At 39.9% G+C, this 23,773-nt stretch overlaps 1 protein-coding gene across 2 annotated transcripts in view; it reads right to left on the reverse strand.

Annotated features, from left to right (window-relative positions):
- Nucleotides 1–6,253: 6,253 nt before the first annotated feature.
- Nucleotides 6,254–23,773, reverse strand: part of LOC149932551 (lachesin-like) — a 44,634-nt gene continuing 27,114 nt past the window's right edge. Inside the window, exons 2-7 of one of the 2 annotated variants that reach the window (XR_016472837.1) lie at nt 15,516–15,595; nt 12,706–12,982; nt 9,735–10,019; nt 9,216–9,554; nt 6,933–7,393; nt 6,254–6,473 (exon numbers count right to left, since the gene is read on the reverse strand). Coding sequence is in view for 1 of the 2 variants with exons in the window: in XM_090155873.1 (XP_090011999.1) it covers nt 7,185–7,393; nt 9,216–9,554; nt 9,735–10,019; nt 12,706–12,982; nt 15,516–15,595 (1,190 nt within the window). In the remaining variant the exon portion in view is untranslated. Of the gene's footprint in view, nt 7,394–9,215; nt 9,555–9,734; nt 10,020–12,705; nt 12,983–15,515; nt 15,596–23,773 lie in introns of both variants that reach the window. The other variant, XM_090155873.1, reaches the window with a different exon arrangement.

A 23,773-nucleotide genomic window follows, 5' to 3' on the forward strand; every position in this document is an offset into this window, starting at 1 on the left:
TTGGACGAACCTTTACGCCGAACGTTTTACGGGAGGGGGAAAGACAATTTCCAAATTTTCCCCTTCCGGCGGCATCAGGCACTAAAGCGTCTAACCAATGAAAATTGTACACAAGAAAATCCACGACTTTTGAAAGGTTGCGTTCTCCTTGTGTGGGGTGCTGTGTTTGTTGCTCCTAGACGGCAGCAACAAGCGTTCCCCATGGCATTCCCTTTTAACCAGGTAGCTTTTTTGACAACGTTCTGTTTAGCGGGAGTAGTGGCGTACTCCTGTAATCCCAAGCGTCTGGGAGGCAGAATTTGTGGATGGCCGTGTGAAGACGACCACCAATCCCCCAACAGGTGGTCGGAATACTTCTGCCACGGGTCTCCCCACCCCTGTCCCCACGTATCCATATTAACTGAGTGTAAAATAAACCTAAAAAAAGCTTTCAAGATATATTTTATCGTTTTATTTTCGAAATTGGCGGGCTCAAAGTTCATGCGTATTCCTAGATAGACATCTAGGGAGAGAGCGGTATTTTATAGAAATTATATGACAATTAAAATTAAATAACTTACATTAATTATATCGTAGACCTTTTTAGTCACCGACGTCTCTCGTAAACATTGCCCTTGGACTGAGCTGTCTTCTTTAACTGTTTCCTTAACGTTAAATATACGATTGCCTATCAAAAGAGCTTGACCTTTTCTATTCGTAGATTCTCTAAAATAGGTTCTAAGTCCATTTAACGCCAAAAAACCACGTATTTCGTTATTTGTTTCGTATTACAATTAGCGTTTGCCATGATTTAACGATAGTACTCAGGTTTTTCCGTTTCAAAATACGCGGTAAATGGGGCCATGGATTAACAATGGGGCTTAAAGCTGGGCAAGATTCACCGCCTTAAAATTTTCGTCTACTTTAAAGATACATTGTGAACGAACCAATGTATCAATGGATGAAAAGTTATAAAACTAGCTTTAAAATAAACCTAGAAACTTATTTCAAGTGTTATATATAATTCACTGATGACTAATTTCGCGAAAAGTATTAATATCGTTCCGAATTACAACCTACTTTCTAAAATCTCATTGGCTTTCTATTACGCGCGCGTTGACAACGTAAACTTTACCTAGACGAGCAGCTGTTCTATTATCTACATGGCGCGGGATAAAAATATCATTTTTGAATGTTAAAAAGCGATAAACGATTTTTCAAGACGATTTTATATTACATTTAAGTTCATATAAATGGGAAAAATTGTCAGTGAAATATTTCTTATGTAATTTGGTAGGTTAATTAACGTTTAATTATCGCCAGCTTTACATTAATTTCAATGGGCTGGGAAAAAACTTTTAAACCAAGTTACGGAAGAGGCCCATGGCTCTCAGGTATCGGTAATCCAAAGAATATAAAGCCCCAGGAATGGAAGGATTGATATTATTGGCCGCGTGTTTTGGTTGCGTTAGAAACTTTCGGAAAAGCAAATCAAAGTAACTGGAAACGGTTAACGCAACCCGGTCTCTCTTTAAAAACGAGAGGCGCAAAAGTTCCACTAGACGGAGCTACACCTTCAATTCCTGGGGCTTTATATTCTTTGGGTAATCGGTATACTTTCGCTGCTGAGCGAACCGGGTTCATGTGGATCAACCGGCCCAAGTAGACCAGCTTACTACGAGCCTCACGTTCGTCAAAGGTTGACTAAGCCAGCTCACCCTTTATCGCCGCTTTTGCAGTTAAGAAATTTCCACCGACCGCTGCCTTTCCAACTGAAAATTGCGTTAGCTCGAGCTTCCGGGTGGTAGGTTCTTTGAACAGGGCCGTAACCAGGGGGGGGAGGCGGTCGGGCCGTGCCCACCCTGAACCGTATGGTTGTATGTACAATTTTTTCTTTTATTTTTTTTTTTTCCATTGCGTGCCCACCCTGAAATCCAATCCTGGTTACGGTGCTGTCTTGGAAGCGATGGCCTTCCAAATTGACCGAGTGACTGTGTAGGCGTTGGACGAGTGACAACCTTTATGCTTGACGTCCAGATTTAGATCGAAGATTGGCTTCGTGTGGCTCGAGATAATTTTCTACCATACTACTAAATGAAACCCTGAGGTAAACAATCTCAGAGGCGAAACCAATCGGCGAACCTGGGAGACTCAGCGGTTCAACGTTAGATCTATTACCGCCTGAGAATGGCTGTATTTTGCATTTATCGCTGCCAAATTCGAGTACATAGTCCGAAGCAAATTTTCCGCAGATTTCCAAAAGGCATTGGAGGTCATCGAGAACCTCCGAAATCGCGTCGAAGTCGTCGGCAAAGAATTGGCCAGGAATTACGTGCGATATATCGAGGTCGGGTGCTGGATCCGGAAGCCTAGATTTGACTCGGAAAGGGCACGATCTAGTGGCTCGAAATACAGAGCAAAAAGAACTGGAAACCCACTTCCAGGAAGTTGAAATGGGACCGAACCAATACCGGTAAGATGTAAATGCGTAAATGGCCCGTAGGTGGTCAACAAATTTCAGGGGAATGCCGAGCTGGAGAAGAGTGAATGAATGAATATTTGAATGAATGAATATTTATTTGCTTCTTTTACAAAAGTCCCTTTTATAACAGGGAGGAATCTATGTTCCGGTGTACAAGGTGAAGTTAATATACAGGGTTTTGCTTAGCAAAGCTTTTCTACCATGCAAAAGATGTTTTTTTGGATCCGACCCTAGACCTAAATGTGTGCAATTATTTCGTCTCTACGAACAGACTCCTGTAAAATAGCCCCAGGTCCGTAACCAGCCGCCAAAACTCGGGGGTGCTCAAATTGTTTTGGGGGGCGCCAATGCCTTGATACTAAAAATCGTAATTTTTAACTCCCACTCCTGAAATTAGTAAATATACCGAAATTAGCTTTATTGTTGAATTTTCTTCGGGTTGGTCGGGTTGGGGATGCTCAAGTATTCATTTGGGGGTGCTGAGCATCCCCTGGCGCCCCCACCCATATACGGTCCTGAATACCCCCCCCCCGCTCTGTAAGCTTCTCGTACCAGACCAAAACTATTCTAAAAAGATGGTGGTCTATTTTTCTTCCCAAACGTGTTTTGCAAAATTAACGGGAGACTGTGTAGGTAAGTTTTTTAAGCGAATAACATTAACAAGATAGGTAGATGAATACTTATTTCATAAGCGAGATATTCTATACTTTTGGTGTTACTTGTCGAGCTTTGCTCCTCTTTTGGTTTTGAACAGGACCCCAAGTGGTGAAAGTAAATAAAGTTTCATTCATTCATACCATAAGTCTATAATATTGTTCCATTAGTTTGTCACTTTCGGAAATATTTTACTGAGAGCTAGTAACGAAGTAACGTACGTCATCACCAGAAGAAAATCTCCCCCTAGCGAGGCGCTGTCAAAGGCTACGTGTGACGTGGAGCAAGCGGACGCAAATCGACGACGAGGCCCGTTATGCAGTCTGTCTTGTGAATAGCTCTCAGTAAAACTTTTTCATGTGAATAATAGGAAGTGTTACACTTATGTTACAATATTATACACTTATGTTCGTACCCAATACATGGAAAATTTTTAGTAAAGTTCAAACCTTTCATCATTCAATATAATTAACTTTATTTTATTTTGATTTATTTTATACATGTTCAAATCGAAATCTCAAATTTTATCTCACTCTCAAACCTATTTACATGTTTATTTTTCATGATATTTTATAGCCTAAAAGCACCATATTCATATAAGTTAGAAGAAATTCCAATCACATATTTTCCCCCGAAAACGTTCCCCTCCAAAATACTCTTTTTCTTCGAATTTAACTCAAGGCTCCGAGAGATTAAAAAGATCGACCTTATTTTTCACTGGACTTTCTACCAAAGCCATTTACAAAAGGACCAAAAACGTGTTCGTTTTAGGCATTTTATTTACATATTTTTCGCCAGCGATCTAATGGCATAGTTTACTATTAAAGCAGCTTTTAATAATTACGACTCTTGTCCTTTCATCGTTAAATTCCTTCTTCGCGTTTTGAAAATGGGAGCTGGAAATTAATTCCCAAACGACTGTAGTCAAATCACGGGGTTTTCATTGGGCAGTTCGGTACAAAGCGAGGAGAGCGTGAAATCGCTCCTAGAAGCTGTCCGGGTAACCCTCGTCTAAATCGCCATAAAACCGAGGCTTAAGCGAAAATTCCCTGTTGGACGAAAATATTTTCCATCTTTCGCAACTCAGAAAACACTTTGCGCGCCGGAGTCGTTTTAGAAAATGACCAGCCACTAAAATTCTATCTGTATAGGCGGTCCCAAAGCGTATCTTTATCTCGTTGCCAAATATTAAGGCGGATGGTTATATTTCTCAAAGAAAAAAGTTTTAAAGTTACGACTTTTAAGTACTCTAGAAAATGATATTTTTGGTCTATTAATTACCGCTCTTTACGTGATATATTTTCGCACTCTCATCTCCGATATGATATGTGCATAGCTCTATTTGAAAAATGTGTTTAATATCCACGCTTTATAAAACCTTATTATCGAAAGTTTATAATTAACTTCTCCTCCTAGTACACGAGAGTGCTGCGGGTCGAGCACTTCTACAGGCGCTGGTATTCCACAAATAGACCAATGGGATAATTATAAGCGCATCTTTATCCAATCGCCCGAAAAAGCATTTGGAAGATGCGCTTCTAATTCTCCCATTGGTCTAATTTTAGACTAGGAAAAGTACCGAGGCTGGACCACGGCTGAGGCATCCAATTCTCCCATTGGTCTAATTTTGGCCTACCAGCGCCTGTAGAAGTGTTCCACCCGCAGCACTCGGGTGTACTAGGAGAAGTAACGAGGCTGGACCACGGCTGAGGCTTCCACCCTGTATATAGTTTTATCTCTGTCTCACCTCAAGCTTTTCTATTCTATCTCTGTTTATCTGATATATATGTTTTTTTTTTAATTATATGGCTTATTGGCACAAATATAGTTTTTTTTTTACGATTTGACTACCCTATACTAAATAACAAGCTGTATTTGTTTTACCGACTTTTAATTTTAAAGGGGATTTATAACCAGGAGTTGATCCAGATAAAAATATTCATTTGAGGAAGATTTTTCTCTGACTATACTAAAGATGGCGCTTTACCGCCTCTATTTAATAACTTCGCGTGACGCCTACCCGTGGCGCCCTCTAAGTAGCGAGCGTCCATCTTCAGCATAGTCTGAGACAAAATATTCTTAATTCCTTTGAAACTAAATTTTAATTAAAAATCCACTCTTTTTTAATGGCGCTACCTATCGTGTAAAAGCGAAACTAAACCAGAGTGGGGAAATGTGTGGTAGCCCATGAAACTTTAAAGAAATATTTTAAAAAAAAAAGTTCCAATTGGAATACTCCTATTTCGACCAACTCCGGGTATAACCGATTCCGGAATTTCTACGTTCATTTTTTACAATCCCAGTTCTGATAGCCAAAGTTTCGATTTGGGAGTTATTGACATCTCCCTTACCTCTTAATCCGAAAAATTGTCGCGCGACGGTACAAAGAAAAGTAAATCAAAAATCTATATTTGGAAATATTGATTTGTCTTCGATTTGAAAATGAGAAAGGTTACGTTTTTTCGATAAATTTTTAATCGTAAAAATGTTGACTAAAGCGTCATTTCGTAAAATCTACTCTCTTTTTGCAATTCTCTTTTTTTCCGCAATGATTGGAATAAACGATTTATTTCGTTTCCGCAACGAGATTCCGAATTTCTAGCGAACCCACTCGTAAATCACAATTTCCTCCTCCCAAGATTTTCGCTTTGTGACGGCATTTTTCGGAACGAGTCGCTTTTTCAAAAATTAAACTATATTTCGGTAAATCATACAATTTTTTGTTCGTCTACTCCTTTTTTTATTTTTAAATAAAATATGTTTTGCATCCATATGTAAGTGGGAGAGTTTTATAAGCGCTATTTTAAATGTTTGGCGATGTTCGGTACGATTGTTGGAATTAGCCCAAATTAGCTATGTATCTTACAGGTGATTTAGGAAGGAAATTGGGCCTTTCTCGAAAGTGAATCAATATCTAGACTAAATAGTGTTACTCTATAAAACCTTCGTAAGCGGCTGGTATATAATATAATGACCCGATAGGGTCTACTTGCGACATTCTTACCAGAGTTTAAAGAATTATTCGGAGGATGACAATTCAACCTTTAGAAGGCAAACTTTTAAGTTATAAGTAGACTACATTTTTTTTTTCATTTATTTCTTTATAGTATAGTATCTTATATAAGATTTTCCGCGTTATTTTGAAAAAATATGGAGTGCACTATTGGTTATTCAAGATTATATGATAAATTGCCGTGTAACGATATTACTTCGTAAAAAGTGCATAAATATATTTGTGTATATTATAATTAGGCCTATTTTGTTTAAACTATAAAAATTGGATTATTTCTGATGGCGTGAAAATCCAATTCCCCACCGACTACTGCACCTCGAGTAGTGAAAATTTAAGTGAATGGGCCTTTGATATAGCATAAGTAACGTAATAACAATAAGTATTACACTTCCTATTGCTTTAATGCTACTTTTCTAACCGAACCTTTTTTCGGCACTGATACTCTATTCAAGCTGTGACTTGGACTCGCGACTTACCGTTTTGACAAAAGTTTAAGCCTAATATCGGAGAGCACGTTCTGGAGTCGCGAGGGCCTTTGGCATTGTTTAGAAGCCCGCCTGCGAATCACGCGTGATAAAAAAACATGACCTCGTGGCGCCGAGAAAAACTTTTTTAGTTTTTATCATTTTAGACTAATATTCCGCCTATCTATCGGAAACCAGATATTTCGGCTTAGCGGAAGTCTCGCGTATTTTAGACACTAGAGGGCTCTGTGCTGAGAAAACATCTTGATTACGCAATAACTATGAAAATCAGTTTGGTTGTAAATCTCGTTAATTGTCATACTTATTGTTATTATGTTACTTATGATATAGAGAAAGTGAAAAACCGCGTAACGGGGAATGCGGAATGTAGCTCTCTAATGGAAAAATACGCTTCTATCTTTTCCCGTTTCTCAGCGTGTTACCTTACACGTAAGAGACGAGACGACAACTGTAAAAAACTGTTCGTGATATGTCTTGAAGAAGTACCAAAAGGACAGTAGTGGTCAGGGCCGGCTGCTCCTACGTACGTATTGATGGGGAAAAATGTCTTTCCATTTAATTTTTGGGATTTTCAGTAGCTGACGAAAAATGGTTCCTCTCGTCCGCCTTCGTCCTCCGGGTGTTCTTGCGCGTAGCGGGACCGATAGCCCAGTTTCAAAATGATGTAGAAGGAGATGAAAATCGGCGGCATCATTCCGATGATGAAGCCAGTCACGTTGAAGCGCCGTGGCTCGACTTCATCCTCCCCCTCTCTCGTCCGGGAGTCCCACACGTTCGGAGCTGCGACAATAAACCGTTACGGTTAAACTGACATCGAGACCACGCGATCGGGGTTTATAACGAGCAGGGTATCATGAACCAGAAGCCTATAATAAGAGAAGCTTCCAACTCGCCCAAAATCTTGAAACGTCTCGTTTTCGAACTAGAGGTATAAGGAGGGATTCAGATTTGTTACGGCGATATGTGGCCAGAAAATATAGTCCACTCGATATACAGGGTGTTTTCATTTGATCGGCCCAGGCATTTTTCTCAAAAACTATACCTTCTAGAAATGTGAATCAGAAGTGCAAAAAAAAGCTTTCGGAAATTCAGTTGGCATAAATTAGACATTTTGTAGACCTTAAAAATTTCTTTTTCTTGTTTAATAAAAAACACCAACTTTTTGTCCCTAGAAATCGTGTAATTCCTTATAAAATTGCGCTTGTTCTAACACTTAATTTGTAAAGGTAAAACAACGATTTGGCTCAAAACATGTTCATTTTTCACAGACAATCATTACAATAACATGAGGTGTAAAAACATTTGGGTAGTACCATATGTAACATAATCACTCATAAGTATGCCATAAAAGCATTTTCGTGAATGAAACCTTGTTCACGGGATATGACATAAATTGCATCACTTACAACTCCGTGACGAAATACGCGTCATCAACTTTACTGATGGGAAACGGAAGCTAGTGAGAATTCCTCGCGCGTTTCTGGCTTTGCCCATGTCAAGTTTAGCTCGTGCCTCGCGATAACATGATTTAATTTCCATGGTAACCTTTTCAATAGCGCAAGGATTATAAGCATTTTTGCATTTTTGGGTTCGCTCAATGTAATGAGTAATTATGTTACATATGGTAGTACCAACTTGTTATTTTTCATGACCTATTATTTCAGCGACAAAATGTACGATTTTGACCACACTAACTCCATTAAAGGTGTTCAAGTATGCTCTACAACTTACTCCTTAAAACTTTTCGTCTACCACCTAGCGTTGAAAAACTACAAATTCTAAAACCGTGAAAAATTTCACGATTTTTCTGAAAATCACAAATAAGAACGATCTCCTCCGAAAGAGTACATACTGAAAATTTCACATTTCTAGAAGGTATAGTTTTTGAGAAAAATGCCTGGGCCGATCAAATGTAGACACCCTGTATTCATACAGATGGACTTCAGGTGTACACATCAGCAGTGAAATCACTTGAAATCACGTAAATTTAGTAGCTTTAATAACTTTAATCAATTAAATATTGAAATCACTTGAAATCTGAAAACAGATGTACAAAACGTCTAACATTGGAATGATTGGATAGCCCCTCGATTCATACGCGAGTAGCAGCTGAGAAAACATTTGAAAAATGCAGACGATTCTTTACATTTTAGCTCGTAGAATTCCCGTAGGATTTTGCTGGGGATTTTAAATTTTTAGAGACTCGCCTCGTTTTGATTGAACTTGGTAATTTCTACATTATGAAGGTAATGAATGTTAAAACTATTATTTGCTATCATAAATATACATACTAATGAACAATAAACGTGATTCTGAATTTTCTCAATACGCTTTGGAAAACCTTGCACGCCTTTCGCGTTTAAAGTTTTAAACCAAGGATGATCTATACCTACGTTTCAGGTTTGCAAACCGACGTTTTGGAGAACAGACTACTTTTTCGCGAAAAGACTAAATATAGCGCTCACTAGATTCGCTAGTCCTAGGCCGCGTTCATTTCTTCCTTGCTCCGTGTCGAAAACAAGACGTCTCAAAAGTTTTAGGTTGGCGGTACAGGGAGTTAGAGGCTTCTCTTATTATAGACTTCGGAATGAACCAAACTTGCCCACTAGTCTGAGGACGGCGCTGCTTCTGCCGTGTTTGTTCTCAGCCACGCACGTGTAGTTTCCGAAATTGGGAGACGCGTTTTCGTTCTCGGACGACGAATCGTTGGCACTGTTTGTATCGTTCGGAATGCGGATTAGCAAGGTGGCCCTCAGGGTACAATTACCGTTCGTTTCCATAGCGGTTTGGTAGCGAACGTCGCTGATGTCACCCAGTTGAACGTCGTCCTTGTACCAGGTGACGATGGCTTCCGGAAAGGCCTCCACCACGCAATGCAAACGGCAACTATCGGACGAAGAACCACGAACTTCGGTGGCCGGGACAGATATGACTGGAGGATCTGCAAAACGAGACGCGAAAAAGCTTACATCGTTTCGGCTCTTTTTCAAATGCTTAAGGCTGGTTTTCACTAGAGCGTGGACGCAAAAATCCCCTTTAGGCCTAATGCATTTATTTTCCGTCGACGTTCACCGTCGTTGCGATTTGGCCTTAGTGAAAACCAGCCTTTAACCACGTTTACATTCGACTGAAAGAATCAGTTCCCTGGTGATGACGGGCTGATCGGCGTCACTTCCGTTAACTTCGCAGAAGTAGAATCCTCCATCTTCCTTCTTGACGTCCTCCAGCTCCAGGGTGTCGCCTTGGAAAAGGTGCACGTTGGCGGTGTCGGTATGGGAGCGCCTCTTCCAGGAGACGGAAGTTCCTTGACCCTGGACGTCGCATACCAGAGTTACGTTCGATCCTTGGCAAGTAACCACCGAAAGGTCTCCGGGCATGAATTCCGGCAGATAAACGCCGAGCGGAACTGCGCCGAGATCGAAAGAAAACATTTTCGGGCGAAATATAGAAGACGCTATAACGTATATACTCCTTTAATTAACACGGGTAATTAGAGATACGAACGGCCTAACAATCCGGGTCCGGAAAGAACGTTTTCGGCCGTAAGGAGACCGCGACAGAGCCTTTGTTTAGCGGGGCAAAATAAAACGGACAAGAGCCTACATAAATCGCTCTCGAGTCATTCGAGGAAGTGGATTTATTTTCTACAAGAATGTCCTTATCTATTCTTCGCACGTTCACGGACGAAGTTCGGATGCAGAATGGGAGGCGGCGAGATTCTTCTAAGAGCCATTACACGGAACAAACTATCGTTTTTCTCTCCTAACCCCCAACCGCTCTTCTCTAGAAGTTGCGAGAACAACCGACGAAAGAGCTCGGATACGTCAACCCCTTCATTTTGACCGCGGATTTTAGTCGAAGAAGGACGAACGTATTATGATAAATATACCGGCGAGTCGTCTAAACTTTGAACATTTTTTCCCTATTCGCCCGACCCATAAGCCGAGTTCACACTATCACTTGAGATTGGTTTTGTAAAACGGTTTCGAAAGTCAAATTGTAAAATTTTGGTGTCGAATGTATCATAAGTCTATAATATTGTTCCATAAGTTTGTCACTTAGGGGAATCTTTTACTGAGAGCTAGAAACGGAGTGACGTCATCGCGAGAAGAAAATCTTCCTCCTAGCGAGGCGCTGTCAATGGCTACGTGTGACGCGTTACTAAGGCTAGGCGCTCACTCCTCTTCGTAACGTCTCCGTCCTACCTTTCACAAGCCTTTGCTTCGTAACGGAGACAATGCCCTGTGGGAGTTATAACGGATACGAAAGGGAGAGCCAGTGGGCGCCTAACCTTAGCAAGCGGACGCAAAACGGCGACGAAGCCCGTTACCCAGTCTGTCTTGTGAATAGCTCTCAGTAAAACTTTTGCATGCAAAGAATACACACTTATGTAACAATATTATACACTTATGAATGTATTTATCGTATGCCTATTAATACAGTTGACCACCAAAATGTTCAATTTGATCTTTCGAAACCGTTTCAAAACGTACGTTTCCAAAGTGTCTAGTGGGGACGCGGCTATAGAGTTTGGAGTTGAGTTTTCCAGTGACAAAGTTAACATTGAATTTCCAACGAATCCTACCGAAAAATCTGATTTATTTAGCTCGTTTCCCGCGTCTCAACCCCCTCGCTTTAGCCCAGCGAAATACCCTTCGTGAAAAGTAAATGTTCTTTGGAACTGCGCGTCTTCGTCCCCTAGAGTAATCACGCCAAGAAAGTAGCTTACCCTATCAACTCCCCGGCTCAACCTCTTTCATATTATATTAAGTCAAACTTTCTCTAGTTTCTAAGCCTATACGCGCCATTTTCGCAGTCTACAAAGGTTGAATAAAAAGTCAAATCTCGGAAGTCTGTAGAAGGTCAATAATTATTCTTTCTTCTCGGAAACCACTTGAAGCGATAAATCAATCTTAATATTCCGGAAGACGCGTTTTATATTTCATGACTACGAGTAAAGGATATATTAGGCTATAAAACAAGTTTTATTATATGGAAATCTTTAAAAGCGAAAAAAATAAAGAAATTTTGGTTTTCGCGTCACTCGATAGCGCGCGCGAAGGCAGGGACTAGTTACGACCACCACCAGCTTCCTACTATTGTAAAGTGAAGCAAAAAGTCTTAATCGGTTTGTCGCATGCTCTGAAAGTGTAGCGAACGTAGTTGACCTTTTAGGTTATACATATACAGGGTGTTTCAAAAGGTTATGCAAAAATTTGAAGGAGCTGTAGGGGGTGAGTTGAGAAGTATGCCTGTTTTCCCCCATTTTACTACGATGAGTTAAAAGAGCGCAAAACCAAGCAGCAGGGAAACGCGAACATTAAGGTTTGGGTTCGTGTGATACACAAATCGAGGTAAAAAGGTAACGTTAACACTAAAGTCCCTGGTTTTGCGCTTGTTGCAGCCTACTTCCAGGGGCTAGTAGGCCACGCTTTGAAGCTCTCTGGCGCTCTTTTAACTCATCGTAGGAAAATGGGGGAAAAACAGGCATACAACTCACTCCCTTCAACTCCTTAAAATTTTTGCATATCCTTTTGAAACACCCTGTATAATGAGGTAATATTTCATAGATTACGTATTTTCGACATCCAAAAAGAATTGTTATAGCTATTCGTTAAAAGTTAACTTTAACACCGGTTGGTAAAGAGGGGTTACAAATATTATTATTCCGGTGAGGGCGCGTTTCCCCGGAAGGGGGGGGGGCGTAATAGAGCGTTTTTTCGAGTGCGTGAAATAGGATTGACCGCGGACCCAAAGGTATAAATGTAGGATAGGGAAGGTCTATTAATAGTCGTAAAAAACAAAACCGGCGTACTGTCGGACAGTGATAAGGCGGGCGGAGAAGTTATCAATGAACGGACCCGTCACTCGATGGTCAGGCCCGGGTAATAACGGTAGCCTCGAAAGCCGCGGTCGAAATACCAGGTAAGGTCTAGTTTTCAATAGGCCAAAACGTCACGACGGTTAGCTTTTGACGCAAAAAATCCCCGTTAGGCCTAATACAATATTTTTGCGTCCGCCCTCGCCGTCATCGCTTTTCTGTCCTAGTGAAAACCAGCCTTAAGTGGAAGGGTGTTCGGAAGCGCTCTTACTTCTGGCGTCCGCATCGGTGTGACTAGGGCTGGCTTCGTTGGGCAAGGAAGAGACGCAAGTGGGAGAAGCTGGTTTCCGTTCTTCGTTTCCTTCCCGCGGTTTGTGGTCCTTTTTCCGGAGCCGCAAGGAACAACAAGAAGGACTCGCGGAAGGAGGGCCGCTTCTCGTCGGGGATTTACCACGAGCCCACTTACTCGCCGCGGTCGCCGACAGCAAGCGAACGGGTGTCGCCTTGTCGTTACCTCGACTTCGAGATTGCCACTGAAACCAGGTCACCTGAAACGACGTAAAACAATGTCCGTTAAGTGCCCTTTAGAATAAAGTTGTAGCCGATTTTATTGTCTACTCGAGAGACAAACGAGGCAGACACTATCATTTAGGTTCCTTCCTATACGACGAATTTTACTTTTCATTTAGAGAAACGCGTGATGTGTATATAACTTCGTCGACTTCGCCAAGACGACATTGGGGCCTAATATCTGGCACGCCGCGTGCATTATACATCAAAAATTGATATTTTATGGGAGATTTTTGGAATTAAGTATTTACGATCGATTAGGAGCTTTCCGTGTCGTGAATTTTTCACGAGTTTATTTTTTCTTCATCAACATTGTAGCCGTATTTTTTATATCCACGGATAGATAGATATTAGAGATATACAGGGTGTTTCAGAAAAATCGTGTGCGAAACTAATAAAACTAATGTTTAGCACACGCAGTGGCGTAGCCAGGGGGGGGGGCACAGGGGGCACGTGCCCCCCAGAAGCGGTGCTAAGGTTTTTTCACAGGTGGGCTAATTATTTTGTGGCCCCTAAGAATTTGGTGGCCCTTACAACCATGGAGTGTAGGTACACTCCATTTTACAAATTTAGTGACCCCTTATAAATTTTTCAGGAAGCGAGAAGAGCAAGGTCGTTTTCTTGGTGCGGCTCTCGTCGCGTTTACTGGACCTTGTACCCGACCTAGAGGGGACACGTGCACGCCCGGGGTATTTCCCTAAATTCCCTATCTTTTCTTTCTATTGTCCATTCAACTTTCTCTCTATTTCCGCTCCATTCCTCCCGAATCTATCTGTTTATGGTCTTATTGAGTAAACAAATTGATTTTGAAAGTTTTTTTTCAGAAAAACTTTTCTTGGCAATAAAACAAATTTCTAGAGATAAAGAAAATTCATAAGTTGAAATATGTGGCCCTTTTAATATAAATATGTGGCCCCTCTAAGAAATGCAGGGGGGCTAAAGCCCACTTCAGCCCACCCTTGGCGCCGCTACTGGTGCCCCCCCCCCCGAAACGTATAGTCGTACGTACAAATATTTTTATTTTTTTACTTTTTTTTCAATGGTGTGCCCACCCCCCGAAACAAAATCCTGGCTACGCTACTGAGCACACGATTTTGTTTTTCATACTTTGTAGAGTAAAATTTTCCTACTAGCCCTAAAACTGGTTTTACTAAATTGGGTTGTTGTGTTCGTGCGGTAGTCTACTTTTTAGGCCTTTTTAGGTCAAACTTTAAAACACTCCAGCGCTTCTCCAATTTGTCACGGAGAATAGCGACCAAGACAGTCATAGATCATTACTCAACCCTTATAACACCTCAAATTTACTGTACTGATTTTTGAAACACCCTGTATAGAGCACTGACTAGACCGAGAATAAAGCCTGGTTTTCACTTGGCGGTTTTTGGGCGAAAAAGCCCGGCGTCGACGGAAAATGGGCGAAAATTTCCGTCGACGCCGGGCGGAAATTCCGTCGGTTTTCGGTTTTGTGTGGCGATTTTCATTTCTATTTTTTTAGCTCAGTTGGGCGATTTCGCTCTTTTTCAACCAATCAAAAACCATTTTCGAAAGGTGACTGTGACGTCAGGGGATGGTTAATTTCCTGCTTCTTGCATCCGGAACTCGGCCACGTGCTTTTCTGTGTTTTGGAACGTGTTTTTTTTGATACCCTTGTTGCCTTCTTTTCCAGTATGTTTCTTTCACACAAACCGATCTTTCATAACTCATATTTCTTTGAACACGATAGATCATGTAAAATAACATTAAATTTAAAATTCTTACATGAGCTTTAATCAATAGTTCACTATTATGATCAGATAAATCATCCATTTTAGGCCTAGGCTTAAATCTCCACTATCAAACGAAAACCGACGAACTCGCTGCCAGAAAGAAATCGCTTTATTTCCGCCCTAAAAAAACGCCAAGTGAAAATGCTAAAACGCCGACAGTGAGCGAAACGTCGAAAACCATATCGCCGACGTCAAACTTTCTGTCGGTGATTTTCCGCCAAGTGAAAACCAGGCTTTACAGTCTAGAGAAAAAGCATTTTCCTATCCGAAAAACGAGATAAAAAATACGAGTCGGGAGCTGACGTTACCTCAACACTCCCCGCCCAAACTTGTAAAATTCATTAATTGAAAACGCGGGGGTATCTACACATATGAGTCCCCCACTGCGCCGAATCCCATCTTGCGAGAAATTGTCCGAAATTTCCGTTCGTAGTGGCGTCTCTAATAAGAGAACAGCGGCGGCAATGCCTTTGATTAATTACCGACCAAAAGTGGACGAGAATGGGCGGTTGCCCCACCTTTTCCCCTTTATTTATCGCGCCCGCTTTTTGACAAACTATTTTTCGGTCGATATAAAGAGGAAATTCTCGTTGAAGTTTTCTATACGGAAACTTTCGAGAGTAGCGCGCGTCACCAGACAGTCGCTTCGAAGGTACTAAGATGGTATAATATTATTCCTCCGCGTTCCGACCTCGCTGTCCGGTGACGGGTGATGGTAGGCGAAATTGGTTTACGATCTACTTACGGAAATGTGCGGACCTCGGCTGGTGCAATTTACCAGTAAATGATCCCCCAGCGACGCCTCGCAGGAAGCTTGGAGTACAACTAGATTAAAAATATCCAAAAAGGATCGTTAAGCGTGAAATATTTCTCGGGTTCCCTCATTAGTAATTGGTAATTTCCAAAACGCGTTGGTCGAAGGGCATACACCCGTGACTTATTCTCTGTACTAAATAAACCCTGTTTGCTCCCAGTCGCGCCGCGAGATTCCGTATTTAATCGCGGATACAATTTATTGGCATTAAAAACACCTCGAAACTGCATTGGTGACAAATTTAGCGATAATATTTCTGTTATTTGCGGTTCGTGTGTTCTTGGAATTTTTAATCATTTCTCCAACTTGACCCCGTTGTTTCAGACACCCTTGAGGTATAAATTAAAAGTATCTTTTTATAACGAGCTTATTGCTCTTTAAAGGTTTAACCTTTCAAGGTCACTTTTGTAATAGCAGGCCTAATGTCTGGGAGGTAATTATTGGGAAGAAAAAATAACTGACTTTTAAAACTATTTCATAGGTAATAAATTAAAATAAATTAAAATAGATTAGGCCATAAGTAACCTTATACCAATAAGTATGACACTTCCTATTGTTTTAATTCTAATTTCCAGACGGAACCTTTTTTCGAGACTCACATTGTCACCAAGGACTGATTTGAACTCGCACTCAAACTGAAAAGTGAGTAACATCAAAAGCGACATAAGACCCAAAAGTGTGCGTCCTTTAAAATTTTACTGAGAGCTAGTCTCACGATAGACTACATAGCCTACTAGTTGAAATAGTACTAGCAGCTATATATTTAGTCTATGGTCTCTGGCGATTCTCTCTCTTCGATTTACTCGCCCATAGACATACAAAACACCTCACTCGGCGGCGCTGAAGTGGAGGAAATTTCAAATTTTTATGACGTATTTTTAACCACCTCTCCCCCTCTTGTTACTTCACGACAAGCTCTCATTAAATTATTAGACCGTACGGACACACTTTTGGGTCTTATGTCGCCTTTGGTAACATTTTATCGTCCTGTTTTGAGAACTAAACCTAGATGGCGCAAAGCTCTCAAAATCCCTTCGGTGATCGTTCGGTGATAATCTTTTTACCAAATGCACGCGGTAAAATTTAGCGCCCATTGAAAACTGAGTCGAGCTTGCGAATATACATGTTTCATTTTTACCTCCTAGTTGTAAACTTCTCTCGTAAGAGCGATATTATATACTTATGATAACAGGAATACTCGGAGCAGATTTAGTTTAATTGAGTCAACTCTGTCTAATCCATTTTCCAAGCATTAAGTAAAAGAGTGAACTGTACGTAGACTCCACGTCACTCTTTGCCGGATAAATTGTCCGGATTCGGGATTTCCGCTAAGCCCGTTAACGGAAGACCCTCAAAGGCATACTTTCCTTATTACAGACCCCTTGGCTAACTTGTGGCGGGAGCTGACAGCTTGTCGCTCTATATCGGGCTGATGGTATAAGCCTCGGTTATAATCCAACCTAGAGTTAATTTTTGGCCTATTTCGACACCACGTCATCAGCGGAGGGTAAAAATATTCCTCCCAAGCGTATCGCGGGATGTATACCCGAACCAATCTAAAGTTTCATTAAAATTTAACAATCTAATTCCGGGTCAAAGCGAATCTCGAGAGAGACTGACCAAAAACGTGTTTCTGGGAAAATGTTAGATTGATTTTTAATAAAGTCTGTTTTGAGTCTTTTGAGTGCGCGTAGTTTCAATTTTGGTCATAAGTATCGCCGCCTACTGACCGAGTTTTAAATTGAATATAGGAATGCTGTCTGCTCGTTCAAAATTATCTCCCCACAACAGCTGGAAGTTCAACCGAAAAACATGGAAATTCAAAAGTCGTCTGCTATTTCTTCACATATTTAGTTGACGGATATTAAGCCAGATGGCGCTATATTTCCTAAGCTCCGATGGCTTGGACGATAATTATCGTTTTGTAAGATTATTTCACCTTCCGTACGATGTACGATATCACAACGTACGATATCGGCAATTGTACGATAATTCAGTAGGATGTACGATATTACAACGTACGATATTGACAATTGTAGGATGTACGATATTACAACGTACGATATCGACAATTGTACGATAGTTCAGTAGGAATGAGTTTTTGTATTCCTCCATGGTTTTTGTAATGTACGTTGTTGAAAAATACCGTTTTGACGCTTAGGTTTCGTATCAAAGTTTATTCTTAGAAATATGTTTACAACTAAATTATAGTACGCTCTCAAAAAAATACTACCATTTATAATATTATGCAAAATGGTATTTGTACCATAATTATAGGACGTATTCTCTTTGCCTTGGAATATCGCGTCATCAGTGCTCTAAAGAGAGAGAAGAACCGCTCCCCCTTTTATTTTCGCCCCCATTTCTACTCGCTAGTCAGACCTCTAGCTATTTTTGAAGCCTACGATAAATAGAACTGAAATACGATAATTTTCAGGTGTTGGTACGATAATTCTATTCGATTAGGTTGGCAACGCTGGCTTGGACTAACCGCAGAAAAACCAAAAACAGAGACGACGGAGGCCACCAAACACCTCTTGGACAGGTGGTGGTCGCTCCGCAAACCTAATAAACGACCAACGTGGTGACATCCACCATGTACCGCCACTGCGCCCCTTATACGAAATTTTAAGTGAGCCTCCCTGATTTAAAAGGGACCAAATTCGGAGTGGAAAAGTGAACTAAACTGAACTGAAAGCTTATATTGGTTTTAATGATATTAGGCTTACAGCGTAATGGACAGTTTCCGCAACTCGTAAAACATTTGATTTGAAAAAAGTATCTGGTGTTGGAACTTGGGAATGTACGGAACTCCTGTAAAAAGGCATAGGCTTAGTGGAATTACTTTTAATCTACAGAAACCTATTGACTCTAATAGTGCTACACTAGGTGGATACTTTTCGCTTGTTCTGGGATTTCGGAGTAGGGTAAGAGAGTAGCCGTATTAAGTAATTTTACTCCGATTCTGCGATGGCGACAAGTTTGAATCAGGGTAATACCATTTTCTCAAAATAGCTGCTTGTGGATTAGACTAACATAAAAGTTAAGCCTTGGATATAATTAAACCCAAAAATTTGGAAAACTCACGACCAAAATGGCTCTATGTGGCGCAACGGTAGTGATAGTTTTCGATCGCAAATAAGTGGTAGTGGTGTGAACTACACCAGAATAAAAATCGAAAATGTGGACTACACTTTCCGATACATTAAATAGCCCGAGTGCAGCTAATAGTTTCCACTAAATATGCCAAATAACGTGAAATAATCAATACTTCGTGTTGAATAAATCCGTATAATATTGGAAACATAGATGGCGCCGTATTTATTATTATTATTTATTTATTATAATTATTTTATTATGCAAAGAAATAGAGACATTTTTTTTTGTAAATACAGTCATTACAATTTTGTGCACAACCTTCTCACATTACCTAAGTAGTGCTTGTGTTTAGTGGGAAGAGTAATTTTTGCTATACAATTGATCGCGTTAACAAATTGTTTAAACAAATTAAATGACATTTAACAAATTAGTTGAACAAATTAAAATTAAAATTTTATATATTTTTTCAAGTAATTTTTAAAAATGTTATAATTTGTTTTAGTTTTTAAGTTTATATCCAAAATTTCGCATTTACGTATTTTCATAAGTTGCTGAAATCTAAGAGCAACAAACACAAGGAGAACGCAGCTAGCCTTTAAACACGCTAGCGCAGTGTTGTGTAAAAATTTCGTTGGACGAACCATTAAGATGAACGTTTTACGGGCGGGGGGGAAGACAATTTCCGAATTTTCCCCTTCCGACGGCGGCAGGCGCTAAAGCGTTTAACCAATGACAAATGTACACAAGAAAATGCACGACCTTTGGCGGGTTGCGTTCTCCTTGTGTGGGGTGCCGTGTTTGTTGCTCCTAGCTGAAACTGTCTAATAAATATAGTTTACTTATATACTAAAAGTGAAATTGGGTTAGATAAGACGTTCCATATAATAGTTATACTAATATAGGGTGAAAGGAAGATAAACAAGTCTTAATAATGACCGAAAGATGAGTACGTCATGATAAAAGGAGTGAATGATAGAAGCACATTCCAAACATCGCCCGAATAATTGCAACGTAAGGATAGATCTATCGAATGAAGGTAATATATTTGTCGGATATGGTCCTTGGCAAACGTAAAGCGGGACTATTTCGATGGTCTTTCATTCGAAAAAATCGAATCTCCATCAATGACTCAATTTCCCCGATTATACTGGAACGAAATATTCCCGGAGAACTCGACTGAATGAGCTCGGAGGTTTGGTATAAATTGTTAAAATGCCTCCAGATACGATGCCTAGATGGACGATTCCACGTTAAAGATAACTTAATGTAAATGTTGACTTATGAACGGCTTAGATTTTGTAGCTATGCAGAACATAGTCAACGGTTGACTGGGCGATTTTCAATCCCTGACTAACGAATAAAAATGAATAACTATTATTTTGAAATGGAACTTGGGGAGGAAATGAGAAGTAAAAATGCCAAAGGGGTAGTTTCTACGAGTCGTTAAGGGGCTAAAATCAAAACGAAATTTGAGGCACGGAAAATCCGCTTCATTTATTTTCAAGAAAGCGTATTTTGAAAAATCGAGAACCAAGTAATTATGCCATTTTGACGATAGCTTTATGTATTTTTGGGCCAAGAAATCGAACGTTTCTCGTAGCACGCACCTTTCTTCTATTTTTGAAAAATCTATCGGACGTAACAATATTTTTACTCAACGATCATCAAAGGAAACAATAGCGCCGTCATTCGAAACGCATTTGGAAAATGGGGGGAACTTGGTGATTGAATTCTACCTTTGCATTTGAAAATAACGAAAAGTAACTCTTTCTGGCGGAACCCTCCCGTAACAATTACCGGGTGGATCGCTAATGAACGTTCGCTCGAATTACGGGGATTACGCGACCTATAAATCATTATTATACGCGCGTGTACCTGACCCAGAGACCACGTCCAGGTGTGTCGCGTAAATACGGCTGATTGAAGAGCCAAGGAAAGACATTCGAGGTCAAACACGAGCACGCGCAGTCAACATAGACCGGTTGCGGTTCGACCTCTAGTTGGTTTTGACAGGAATCCATACCTCTACTTGGAATGCTTATTCTGCCGTATCACGTATGGTAAAATCCTTCTGACGGCTTTGGCCCCGCCTACGAGAGAGAAAATCCCCTTTGCGCGCGCTCCCCTCTCACGTTGTTGTTTGTTAAGTTAACATAGTGACGTCAAAAATAACCGTCAGCCACATCGAGAGGAAAATCTGCCGCGATAAGCATTCCAAGTAGAAGTATGGATTCCTTGTTTCTACGACGGAATTTACGAATGTCGTAACAACGTTTCCAGGTGCTGAAAATATTTTTATCATACCATGGCCAAAAAAGTTTCGATTTCAGAAAAACAATTACCGTACCATGGCCAAAAAAGTGTTGATTTCAGAAAAAGGTTATTTTCAGAAAAAGTTATCGTATCACGGCCAAAAAAGTATCGATTTCAGAAAAAACATTATCGTGCCATGGCCAAAAAAGTATCGATTTCAGAAAAAAATTTATCGTGCCATGGCCAAAAAAGTATCGATTTCAGAAAAAAAATATCGTGCCATATGGCCAAAAAAGTATCGATTTCAGAAAAACAAATATCGTGCCATGGCCAAAAAGTATCGATTTCAGAAAAACAAATATCGTGCCATGGCCAAAAAGTATCGATTTCAGAAAAAAAATTATCGTTCCATGGCCAAAAAAGTATCGATTTCAGAAAAGATTTATCGCACCATGGCCAAAAAGTATCGATTTCAGAAAACATTATCGCACCATGGCCAAAAAAGTTTCGATTTCAGAAAAAAAAATCGTACCATGGCCAAAAAAGTATTGATTTCAGAAAAACGTATCGATTTCAGAAAAAGATTATCGTGCCATGGACAAAATAGTATCGATTTCAGAAAATATTATCGTACCATGGCCAAAAAAGTTTTGATTTCAGAAAAAAGTTATTTTCCGAATTTTCCCCTTCCGAGGGCAGTAGGCGATAAAGCGTCTAACCAATGAAAATTATACGCAAGAAAATGCACGACTTTTGACGGGTTGCGTTCTCCTTGTGTGGGGTGCTGTGTTTAGTGCTCCTAGTTTCTATAAAATATAATCAATAAAAATTAAAAAAATATAATATGTTGCTCTTACGTCACAAGTCACAGCTTTATTAATATATTCTTCGCACATGCGATTTGCACGCACGCTAGAAAATCCTGCATTCCTTTGGCAACTGTAGCTTACGCTCGTAGACTTAAAAAAGTAAGAAGCTGTGACGTAAGAGGCTGTGACGTAAGAGCCACATTAAAACAAGAAGGCCACGTTAATTTATAAAAAATAACTATTTCCCGTAAATTTTAAATTGTGGGAATATCGACTTTAACTCCAGAAATCAAAATTTTTAATAACGCTTAAATGAAGTTCTACCTATCGAACTAATGTTATAAAGCTGCTACCAAATAAAAAAATAACATACTATATAGTACGCCGTTGAAATTATCGTACTTTTCAAAAATTGGTTCGAAATTATCACGGTTTACGATAATTATCGAACGTCTGGCAACGCTGCCTCGTGGCCGTGACAAGACTTAAAACAAGATGGCGGCCCCATTGCGAACGTAACGCAACCACTCTATACCGGTATACTCGTAGGAAATAAGGGGGATATCTTCCGGGGTTGCTAGAAAATTGGATTTGTCGGGGGAGGAGGCCTCTAATGCATTCTAATGATATTTTCCGTTGACAAAAACGTCGGCGTAGCTGACCTTGCTACGTTTTCTCGCCACTTTAAAATAGTGGCAGGGCAACCGCTCATTAAACCCGCTCTTTCGGGTCACGTCCGTGATATTCATCCCTCAAATAGCGCGGCCATTCTTTACCGGGCTCGTACGATATACAACAACGGGTTTAGATCGTAATAGTAGAAAAATAACATTTGCTGGGAAGACTATTTCCCAAATAACTCGTTTTTGTAAAGCGGACGATTTTTCTGCCAAATTAATGTTTATACCGGTGGAATGGAAATAATGGTTTCTTAGAGACAGAAACGTTCGTGCCACTACTGACGACTAGAATCTCGTTTCTTCGCGAAAGGGTTAGTAATAAAGGGGGTTTAATGTCGGATGCGTCATCTTGTTTTTTCCAAACACAGGGAAGCCTTTTTTCGCGTCACTACGAGAGAAATAAACGGATATATTTTCGATATTTCTGGAAATCTAGAAATACAGGAGCAATTTTAGAAATCTCGAGAAATTCAAAGAAATGTTAGCAATCTAGAGAAATAAACGGAAATATTTTCAATATTTCTAGAAATCGAGAAATCCAAAGAAATATAAGGAAAGTGAAAGTAATATTGGAAATCTAGAGAAATAAACGGAAATATTTTCAATATTTCTAGAAATCGAGAAATATAAGGAAATCTCGAGAAATATAAGAAAATCTCGAGAAATATAAGGTAATCTCTAGAAATCGAAAGAAATATAAGGAAATCTCGTGAAATAAACAGAAATATTTTTGATATTTCTGGAAAAATCGGAAATATTTAAAAAAAAATCGGAAATATTTAAGAAAAATCGGAAATATTTAAGAAAAATCGGAATAATTTAAGAAATATCGGAAATATTTAAGACATAACGGAAATATTTAAGACATAACGGAAATATTTAAGACATCGGAAATATTTAAGACATAACGGAAATATTTAAAAAATATCGTAAATATTCGGAAATTAAAAATCTGGTGTAAAATTTTTAGCCATCGGATATTTTTATCCGCCATAATCCGATCCAAATCGTAAAAATTTCGCAACGTTATACAGTCATTCGGAAGTAACTATTTTCTTTATTTTACAAAACTGTTTCGTAGGTATGTTTTCTTAATGGTCGTCTCAAGGTTATTGGTCAACGGGGGCCCGCCAGACGAGAGGTGGTACGCACGCCAAGCGACGATTTAAAACGTTCTCGGAATACACTCTGGGCCAATACTTTCAGTCTTCGGATACGAGAAGAACCCATTAATTGTAGCACTTTCAGGCACCGAAATCATTTATCTCAATAATGTAAACTTCGCGTTTCGTCTCTCTCTTTAATGTACCGAATACATCCTTAAGAAAATTAAATAAAAATAAAAGAT

This window comes from Leiobunum rupestre, chromosome 8 (genome assembly GCF_980474605.1).
Source record: "Leiobunum rupestre chromosome 8, qqLeiRupe1.1.hap1, whole genome shotgun sequence".
Classification (NCBI taxonomy): Eukaryota; Metazoa; Arthropoda; class Arachnida; order Opiliones; family Sclerosomatidae; genus Leiobunum; species Leiobunum rupestre.